The following is a 10,957-nucleotide window of genomic DNA, read 5'->3' as shown; positions in this document are numbered from 1 at the left end:
TGTTTTTCAATGTCAGAAGGTGGACCGTGTGCATCCGGCGACCTGCTGCAACAACTGCCCACACCACCCAGGTTTAGGACTGTTAAGTCTTTAGGCCCTAAATCACATGGTATCGCATTAACAAAAACAACCGAAAATTTCATTTCTAAAAAAAAATCCTCATACTAACTGTTATCAAGATCAAGTTAGCATGCACAATAGGATCCAATTCACGTGATTGAAAGAGGTTGAGCCTCGAAGAGAGATGTTGAGTCTCTGCTGCCAAGGTGGCCAGGGAATAGGAGATCTGAATTAGGGTTTGTGGTTCATATTAGGGCCGGATTAGTCTCGGATCAATGCTAAATAGTAATTAGGTTTATAGAAACATAATCCTGTAGACGTTTAAAACATATTTTCACCGAGGATCAAAAGAAGTGAATGCTTGTTGGCTAAACACTTCGAATGGGCCCAAAGTCAAGCCCACAACAAGCTGTAGCGAAGATCACCTGATGATTGAAGCGCCAAGCAACTCATATGGACCCAACCAGGCCAGACACGAATCGACCCCCGCAACACACCTCACATCAAGCCGAAAGGCGTCATCAGTCGGCCAAGCCTAGAGTCGAATTCTTAGCTAAATTCGAACTCGTAGGCGAACTTCGCCAACTAACGAACTTCACCCACATGGACTAAGTCACTCACATCCGAAGCAACCTTCGCCCACGACCGAAGTGACCTTCGTCCACGTCTTCAGCGAACTTCGCCCAGCTCGCGAAATTCGCCTAAATAGCTGTTTTAGGGCTATTTTCGGGGGATAACCGCTCCCCACTAACTCCTACTTTAATGGTCACTTAATCCATATTTAAGGGGATCATTAACTCTCTCTCTTTAAGCCTATAAAAGGAGAGGAGACCATCCACTTTACAGGGACACACATAGAGATATACACACAGATGCGGACGTAGAGATATATACACACAGAAGCATACATTTGCTATTCTGTTGAGAAGAATTGCTAAGAGAAGACTGAGCTAGCTTCCAAGCAATCCGATCATCATCAACAGCAAAAAGACCCATCGTCTTAGTCGGCGAGTCAACGGAGTAGCTCCACCGACACACGAAAAAGAACCCCAGGAAAAAAAAAATTCCTTTATTTTATTATATTTTCTTTTGTTGTAATATGTGTCAATTACAATCCAAAAGAACCCGAAACAGGATGACGACTCCACTGGGGACTTTATTGTCCTTTGACGAGAAGATTGTGTCACATGCCGACACTAAGGCCCTCAGGTCTTTTGCTGAAATGCTGGTCATTGAATTTGATCAAGCAAAGTTCGAGGAATCAATTTCCAAGAAAAAGTTCTATGCGATGATAACTGTACGTAGTTGTCGTAAAATTCGCCGTAGTGCGAATCTCAGGTCTAAAACAACCCCTGTGTGTGGAAATCCCACCTTCGCTGAAGATAGTTCGGGCTGTGCTAGAAGCCAAATGAACTTCGATCAAGATGTTATCACATCTGATCTTGGGCTTCAGTCTTCAACTCTTTTAGGAGTTCGATTCAAAGTGTCTTCGCGATGCTCGCTATGCTTCTCTGACAGAAGTTATTCCTCATCCAAATTTCCTCAAAGGAATAACATCATCATCCATGATTCCGCTGGACAAACTTCTGGCCAAAGTCGTTGTAAGCGACGTTCGCATTCCAAGGTCAAAACTAGCGAAGTTGGCACCTATGCTTTGAGAGAATTCATAACTCTAAAGAGAGCTCGCCAGTGTCAGCATTGCGCGATTCTCAGAGAAGTGATCTCGGCAGTTCAAAAGAGTTGCCAATGCAAAAAATAGTCTTCAACCGTCTTAGTCATGTTCCAGAGCTTTCAGAAGTTCGGACTAAATGACGACGACGCACTCGAAGGAGCACAATGCAATTGTTCACTATCAACACGGCAAGTGTGACTTCTAGAGACGACGAGGAAGTTTCTCAGGAAATACTACCCATAATATCGGCAAATTCTATCTCTCCATGAAGATTCTTGGTCACATTTAAGTTTCCACCTATGACCAGAAACATTGATCTTCTCGATTCTAAAATCTTCAACGAGTCATCAAGTTAACATCACACCTCTGCTTGACTGCAAAATATCCTTATCGTTGTCATGTTAACATCACACCTCTTAACAGTACCGACTTAATCTCACTGTTATGTTACTATTACACCTCTGAATGGTTTCCCTTTTTTAAAAAAAAACTGACCGGTTAACATTATACCTCTGTCAGACAATTTTGTTGACCGGTTAACATTACACCTCTGTCGACCTATCCTAGTGAATTTGACCGGTTAACATTACACCTCTGTCAAACCCGGTCTCATTAAAAATTGATTAGTTAACATTACACTCCCATCGATTTCCTACCGCTAAGTTAACATTACACTTCCAAATGGTAGTCGTCCTTCGGACTCTCATGAACTAACCGGTTAACATTACACCTTTGTTGTTCACTCCTTTTTGGCACGTTAACATTACATCTCTGTCAAAATTCTTCAGTATTGTCATGTTAACATTACACCTCTGAACAATATTATCTTGCAAGCCTGATATGTTAACATTACACCTCTATCGGCTTGATTCAACTGACCGGTTAACATTACACCTCATCACATTTGACACATTAACATTGCACCTCTGTCAAATATCTCCTCACTGTCATGTTAACATTAAATTTCTGAACAATGTCAACTTAATCAAGCTAATATGTTAATATTACACCTCTACTAGTTTGATCCCAACACCATTACCCTCAGCAAAGATGTTACTATGATATGTTAACATTACAACTCTATCATACACATGTCAAGGGAGATGTAAAGTTTTTTTATTTATTGAAAGAACTACAAAAAGATCGACCCCCCAGCAAAGATGTTACTATGATACGTTAACATTACACCTCTATCATATACACGTCAAGGGAAATGAAAAGTTCTTTTATTCATGGAAAGAACGAGAAAAAGATCGTTACAGGGGAAGGGGATAAAAAGTGTGTATTTGTGCAACACACTCAGCCACTCGTGCATCCCTCACTTCATGAGCACCCTTCTGGGCCTGCTCCCTCAAGACTCTAGGATCGATAGGAATGGCTTGGTATCTAATGACCGAGAGCCGCTCCGTTTAGCTTGGAGCTCTGCGACCTGAGAGTCTCACTTCTTAGTCGACTCGGCTAAATCAAGCTCAAGCTCTTCTTTCTGATGCTGAGCTACCTCCAAACGCACCTGAGCCGCAGCAATTGTCGCCTTAGCTTCATTGATTATCGTATTCTTTTCCTGGATATCAGCCTGAAGCTTTGTCTAGCGGCTATCAGCCGATGCAATGATGTCATTCAAATCACGAACTTTCATATTGATCCGCTCCATTTCTGCACGAGCAAATTCACCAGTCTTACGATGAGCTGCTAGCAAGTGACAGAATTTGACCTCAGCAATGCCATCAAGATCAGCCGTATGAAGCCCATACAACTCTTGGCAATGGAATTCAGCTTTATCGATCGCCGTCTTAAAGGGGTCGGTGCGGACAGAACTGACGACTGAAGTCAAGACACCCACCTTATCACTCAACAACTTGAGAGTACGACCAGATAATGCTCTCTGCGAAGTCAAGGCAGCCATGACACTTTGGTTAAACAACCTCGTCAGACTCTCCGTCAAGATCTTTATCTCCACCTCCACCAAGTCCTTGAGATTAGGGGATTGAGGAACCTCCACGAAACTCAAAGGACCTTCTTTAGTAGAGATCACTATCACATCCGTGATAGTCAGAGATACGGGTGGCATGACTTGTATCCGCTTGTGGCCCGACCTAAGATACGGTGCAAGTGTCACTAAGATATCAGAGACAGTAGACGAAATCGTCGTCCTTACCACCATATTCGTGGTAGTAGGCACGTCCGTGGGTACAACTTCAACACCCGTAGATGAAACCTCCAGCTCAATAAGAATAGCTACAGTCATGCTTGGGCCTTTATCACAGGAAGGTTCAGGGCTTGATGGTCCCTCCCGTTCAACCCCTGTCAGCACGGGAGAAATCGAGAAGTCATCATCATCATCAAAAGCACCGTGAATAATCAGTCTTCGCCGCACTAACAAAGCAGGTGTCAGTACAGGAACCTCAGTCATTTCAACTTCAGGTATTGATGTCAAAATACTGGAAGCACCCTCGAAGGTAGTCGCCGGTTCAAAACGACCACTCAGAGGAAGAGACAGAGTCATCTCTTCGCCCACGTTCCCGAAACCAAATTCATCACCTGAGCTGCCAACATCACCGAAATTGCCTACATCTTCGGACTCTGTTAGGTAAGCATCAGTGTCATCATGCCCATAATCCACTTGTTCCTCTTCGTCATCTAGAGGAATGGGATCCTTACCTGCATAAAAGAAGCGCATCAGCTAAAATTATTTCGAGATGAAAGTCGTGAATATGTGAGTAGAAGTCAACTAAAGAGCCAACCCTAGGTTCTTGCACTGGGACTGCAGGAGGATCCTCCCTAACCTTTGAAGAATCTCTAGGTGTAGATTCAGGCTCAGGAGATGCTGAGCGCTATTTTTTTGAAGAAGGTGGTGGGGGAGGAACATGTAATGACCTCTTTCCTTTCCCCCATCCCCTATCAGGTACGCCTCGATGAATTTTCGGCACAATCGGTCCTGGAACGTTGATGCCAACCTGTCTTGGAGGAGTAGGGTGTTCACCTGGTTCTTCCCGGCCTTCATCTGACACACCCTCCGCCAAAAGCTCTTGAAGTCTGGGAACTCTGCTCTTTGAACCCTTTCGGGATAGTCCCTTATACCGCTAGGTGATCCAATACAAACCAGTCTTGTTTACCTGAAACTCAGGAGGAGGAACAATCACCTTGATATACTACTTGCAAAACCCCAACGTCATGTAATAGTTGGGTATGTGCTGAGGAAGCGAGAACCGAGCCCCCGTAGCTCCCGCAACAAAGTGGTATCAAGCACGAGCTCCGTCGACTAAGCTCCCTGTCCGTAGCAGGTTTGGATTCTCGACATACAGCTGATCATAGCCAAATTGATGAGCGAATTGGCATGGTAGATAGGGTTCGATGTAGCACTCTGTACTGTTCAATCTAGCAATGAGGTGACCTGGTCGGATGTTCCCAACCAGTTGAAACACCCACTAAGCAAGCAAGTGAAGCGATCGCTACTCATACCGTCTTCAAACTCATCCCCGGGGCTAACATATCGTCTGCAAGCAAGTGAAGCGATCGCTACTCATACCGTCTTCAACCAGTTGATACATGCCTATTGAATGAAAATGAGATTATGCATATATATGCATAATAGAGGGAGGGGTTACGTAATGAGATATGAATGGGTTTATGATCCATAAAAATGATAGAATTAATAAGTGTTAAAAATCTACAAAATTAAGAGGTATTTACATGAGTGACATTAATGAAATTACGGGGATTTCAACAAAGATGGTAGAGATAAAAAATTTAGTTGTCAATTACTTATTAATTATATTTTATTAGTAAATAGATTGAAAAAGGAAGAAGAAAGAAAATAAAATAAAAGCTAAAATAAAGCCAAAATAATGTTGCCAAGCAGCAATCTAGGGCCCTTCCTTTAGTATATAGAGATAGATAAAAGAAGCAACTTTCATATCTCTAACTTTTCCTCAACCAAAAATGCCAGCTTATATTTCTCAGCATTGGGCTACTTACATCATTGTTTTTTTTCCTATATATTATATCACCCACATGATCAAATTGGCGTAACATGTTTCTGTTTGGTAAAATAAGAAAGCAATGCCCATCATAGGTGATCCGAACGGTTGGGAGGTTTTAACATGACTCGCACGATTTTAGGCCCAATTCTAGGCTAGATTATCGAAAAAATATTGCCGGTTATGAACTTATTATAGAGTTGGTCTTCAATACTTGCATGCATTATATGCAGGAGTAGCAAAGTTTTAAATGCCTAGGTGCTTTTCAAAACTTCTCCAAAGAATATATATGACCCGAAAATATTTTTTGTTAAATATAGTGTTTTATTTTCTACAAGCTAAACTTTTTCTGAGTTTTACTTTCTTAGGACTCTTCATAGATAGTATAATGTACGTGCATATATACGATATTTTGTCTTCCTCAGTAATGATTAAACGCATACGAAGAGAAATTTTTACCTAGTTTCAAAACCCACCTATGCTCTTAGAAATTTCCAATTTAGTTTAACATTACAAGGTAAACAAGGAATACAAAGGGAGATGTAGTTCATGAGCCTGACTTAAAAAGACTGAATTTTTATGATATTCAATGTTCATAAAGAACCGTATTAACATTGGAATATATACTAAAACAAAACACAAACAATCCCAATTAATTATTGGGCATGCATATGATTAATGACTTTGTACGAAACTGCTCAAACTCATATATTACACAACAGCATGATACAGACTGCAACAACAACTAAGAAAAAGATTGATCACACACCATTTCTAGAGGAGTTACAGGCATTTTTCTGCACACTAAACCCTAATTGAATATCCAGGCCGCTTAGATTCTTCCGTATTGGTGTCAAAGGCAAAGGTTTCCTGATGATATTATTGTTCTTGAAGCTTCCACGATCATAAGTTTCATCGAAAACAACAAACTCGGGCACGTTGCAGCAACGAGAAGAATCATAGAACCACCAAGGAGGAGCAGCGAATTCAGCAGTGGTGCTTCCATGGCTTTTGATGAGAGGTTGAAGATAGCAGCAATTGATGTCATTGGCCTTTCTTGCCTGCACCTCTAATCTTTTCTTCTTCATTCTTTCCTTCTTGTGCGCATTTTGATGGCCTCCAAGGGCCTGAGAGTTTGCAAACTCCTTCAAGCAGAACTGACACCCATACTTCTTCGCTTCGATCTCAACGCCCGCAGAAACCCTGGCTTCTCTGTCTTGTTTTGAATCAAGCTCGCCTGCAGAAACCCTGGCTTCTCCATCTTGTTTCGGATCAACATCCAATTCGAAGCCAAACAAACGAAGAAGTTTCTTCGCTTCTCCTTTACGGGAGCTATTACCTGGCTCTGCTGAAGCTTTCTCCATTTCCTCCGAACTAACAAGAGGGATTTCTGATGTCTTGTGGAGCTTACGGCTCAACTAAAGGGTGCATCTGACCACTATTTATATTGGGTTCAAGTAACCCAATACATTATTCGATAATAACCTTAACAGATACACGTTGCCGAGGAGTCAATTGAAGGGAATGAAAAAGGTCAGATCACACAAGTTATGTCAGTAAAAAAACAAAACGGAAAAAAGCAACTTTGTTTAAAAAATTAACAAGTATATAAAAACAGAAAGCAGAGCAATCGAAGATAACATAATATACAATAGATAACAAGCAGGCATTAGTATTCCACTTGATATATAATACAATTTGCACCGCATAAAGTATAGCATGATAGAAGATTGCTGCAATCTTTGAAGGTCAAAAGGGAGAGATTCGTCCGCTCACTTCCGCAACTATTCAGCTGATTAGCTGCATTTAATTGTTATAATTGCAGCCAACTAATAGAAAGTAGTTTAATTAAGCTATTAAAATAACTGTTGCCTTCGACTTAAAAGCACCGGTCTGAAGTGGTAAGCTCCGAGGTCAGCTACATTCCTCATAGAGGAAGAAAATATCAAGCAAGACGTGTACAAATGAGCACGCACGCACAACTCAAATCTACTCTTCATTCAAAGAATCACTATTCATGCTACAGTAAATGCTATAATAAACATAACTATGTGAACAGTAAATCGATCCCCAGTCCGTCTGCTATAGCAAATTACTGTATGGTGAACAGTAAAACAAATCTCCCACTATATTTTTTGAAGTTACTATTTATACTATAGTATTTTACTATACCATAAACACTAAATCAAATCAAATGTATTAAAACTTAGATCATGCTCTAAGTATAAAGGAGTAGATATGATTTCTAAATCAAATGTATTAAAACTTTTTTTAAGTATAGAGAAGTAGATATAATTTTTAATTTTAAGCATACAATAATTAAATTAAATGTATTAAAAATAGGGAGTCATGCTTTTGCACAGGATGCTTAAAAAAATAGGGAGTCATGCTTTTGCACAGGATGCCCGGCTTGCCCGCTAGTATGTGTTAGTAGAAAAAGAAATCCTATAGCGACTCCTCCGTAAATCATACAGAGAGCTAGGAGGATTTGCCATGTGTCTCCCAGCACAAATCTTAAAACATATGGTTGATGACCATCCAACTTTAAGCTTTTGTAGGGACATTATGGGTCGCCTTCTGGTTTTCCAACTACCGCCTGCTTTTTGAGCTAGGACGGATGTCACGATCTCCCATCTACCTATATGATTTTCTATGGAGGGTCCTCTACAGGATTTATTTTTAGTGTTTGTGCATGCAGATAATCATTTCACACTAGAAAATGTCAGTTTAGAGGCATTATGATTAAATAACAATTGATAATTCAAAAAGTACCGATATTATAAAATTAGCTAATCTTCCAACTTCAAAGGTATACTAGATCCTTCGCTTTTTTACTTCACAGCAAGCAAGAAAAGTCATTCAGTGGCTCTCAAACAGAAAGATTGAGTGCCATGTGAATAAAAGAAAATATAAAACATCTCAGCTTGCTCAAAGTCCCCGGTTTTGTGATTGTTAATTTGGATATACAACCTACACATGAAGCTATATTTTAGTCATTGCCCTAAATAATGCATTTCACACAAAAAGAAGAAAATTCTTGCAGTAATTGTAAAACGTGTTATAGAAAAGGAGATGGTTCTAAAGGATGGAACTTAACTGCGCCACCACAGGACTATCAGCAGTGGGTGATGAGGCAAGGAGATAGATTCATTCTTTTCAAATCAGAGCATATCTTCTTTAAATAGCGAAAAAGCTAAGCTGAAAGATGCGTCAAGTCATCAATCTCTTACCATTTTCCATAAACAAGAAAGTATATATGTAAACGGACAGTGGTCTTGGCATTATTGGAGTCAATTTCAAAAGTTTATCAGTTTATTAGTAGTACCGTTGTCTTATACCAAATCTCCATCCGAAGTTGTGGATTTTCTTTTTCCCCAGAAGGTGGATGACCTCCGAAAAAAGAAGTTCCACAGGCTATCGGCTCCCATCCCAAACTTTCTTGCTTTATCACGTTCTGCTTTCTTGCATAACTCCCACCAAGCCATTTGTCATTTCAGATAACAAGTATGCCCACAAAAGCAGACAAGCCATCATCCTTTCAAGTTGCTACATCTAAAATAAAATGAGGAAACCTGATATGATGAGGTCCCATGTGGTAGGCATCCATGGTGATAAACCTGATATGATGAGGTCCCATGTGGTAGGCATCCATGGTGATCAGTTGATTGATATGATATCAAACACTTGGCATTACATAAGTTTCTATTCACAAGGATTGATTACTGCAAACCATAAAACAGACGTCCAACCAATTCATACCAAATGGATTTTAAAATGTTATAAACAAACACATAATTCCAATTTATACAAAGCATGCCAACACAAAAGGAACAACATGATGCAACTAAGAAGAGAAGCTATAGAGAGCACGCATAAAAACCAACAATGAGAAGATGAAAATTGATAAAGCATATTAAACAGGAGTACATAAGTTATTTGCTGTCAGGTGATACAGTGGTGACATATTCAAGAGGACAAGAAGTTCGAAGACCTCCAGTTTGAATGATACCTCGTTTACTGACACATCTCTCACAGAGCTTCCCATGAGTTACAAGAAGACAATTCAGATCAAATTTCAGTTCATCAGGTATCCTCTTGTTAAGATGAAGATATGCCTTTTCCCTGTCAGCTTTCATGGGAATCCAACCAAGGGCCTTTGCAATCCGAAATACCTATTACGATAGCACATAGCAAGATTCAGTCTGTAATGGCTGTTTCCTACTTGAAGGAGAAAGTAGCACAAGTTTCAGTTTCAAGTGCTACTCACATGAGTGTCAACTGGGAAATCTTCTTTCTGAAGTTGGAACATTAGAACACATGCCACCTGTCATGTTTGTCAACTACCATATGATGTACAGCTATAGGTCATTGATAAATGGACACTGCAAAAACAAATTGACAAGTGGAATATACATACTAGTACTACGTTCACACCAGAAATATGTTAAGAAGTATTCCCTTCCTTTCCAGGGATATCAACGGGGACATGATGAGTTAACATGTGAATTCAGAAGCTAAAATCGAAAATGAATTATACCCAGGAAGCAAGAAAGCAAATGCCTCTTCTTGGTAAGTCACTCAACTCTCACGGAAAATTCTCTTTCGGTTGAGTAAATAACGCAAGATAGGTATAGCCAGCTGTAATTGCTAGTGGGAGTTGAAGGCAGAGGAAAATTAAAAGGAACAAGAACTATGTTGTAATCAAATAGGGCTGATATAAATAATAGCTAAAACCTTCTGTTACATTAAAAAAATTAGGCCGCCCGCGTATTCGTCTTTAGTAGTTAGAACTGAATCCAGTCTCTTCCGGTATACTGTTCTACCATCAAGGTAAAGCCACACCTTCATTACATACCCGTATAACAATGTCCAGGGATATCGTATGAGAATCCATTAACCATATTTTCCAATGGCAGCTGAAGCCTCTCAACTACATGCCAAAACTAACCATATAGGGACCTTCATGTATTGGTTAGATCAGCTGCAATCTTTGAAATTCATAAACCTAATTAGAGCACTAAGTCTATCTTAAATTTTCTAGTATGCTGCCTGACGAAAATATTAAAGGTCATGGTAAGGTTGATACAAGGAGATCCTTAAAGTCTTCAACTTAGCCATCAAAAGAAATGAGAAATCATGTCTCTTTGTCAAGAAAAGGGACAGCAGACGCTAAGAATCACTAGCTTTACGGCTCCTTTCCTCAGACAGTACATTCTATTTAGATTAGAGAAGAAAGAGACTAGACCTA

General features: G+C 40.0%; 2 protein-coding genes across 5 annotated transcripts in view; both read right to left on the bottom strand.

Annotated features, from left to right (window-relative positions):
- On the bottom strand, positions 6,306-7,098 carry LOC109835778 (zinc finger protein GIS3-like). Its single transcript, XM_020403799.1, has one exon. The coding sequence runs from the start codon at positions 7,071-7,073 to the stop codon at positions 6,471-6,473; it is 603 nt and encodes a 200-aa protein (XP_020259388.1). The 5' UTR covers positions 7,074-7,098; the 3' UTR covers positions 6,306-6,470.
- LOC109835777 (putative DNA glycosylase At3g47830) overlaps positions 7,091-10,957 on the bottom strand; it is a 9,419-nt gene continuing 5,552 nt past the window's right edge. The window contains exons 3-6 of one of the 4 annotated variants that reach the window (XR_002245699.1): positions 9,977-10,033; positions 9,719-9,881; positions 9,035-9,431; positions 8,113-8,907 (exon numbers count right to left, since the gene is read on the bottom strand). Coding sequence is in view for 3 of the 4 variants with exons in the window: in XM_020403795.1 (XP_020259384.1) it covers positions 9,642-9,881; positions 9,977-10,033 (297 nt within the window). In the remaining variant the exon portion in view is untranslated. Of the gene's footprint in view, positions 7,195-8,112; positions 9,432-9,474; positions 9,882-9,976; positions 10,034-10,957 lie in introns of those variants that run through there. The other 3 variants (XM_020403797.1, XM_020403798.1, XM_020403795.1) reach the window with 3 other exon arrangements.

Source organism: Asparagus officinalis, chromosome 3 (assembly GCF_001876935.1).
Source record: "Asparagus officinalis chromosome 3, Aspof.V1, whole genome shotgun sequence".
Lineage (NCBI taxonomy): Eukaryota > Viridiplantae > Streptophyta > Magnoliopsida > Asparagales > Asparagaceae > Asparagus > Asparagus officinalis.
This window is presented reverse-complemented; position numbering and strand designations above follow the sequence as displayed.

Bases quoted from the DNA above. Each gene is read 5' to 3' on its own strand.
- LOC109835778 (XM_020403799.1), bottom strand. From the start codon at position 7,073: ATGGAGAAAGCTTCAGCAGAGCCAGGTAATAGCTCCCGTAAAGGAGAA.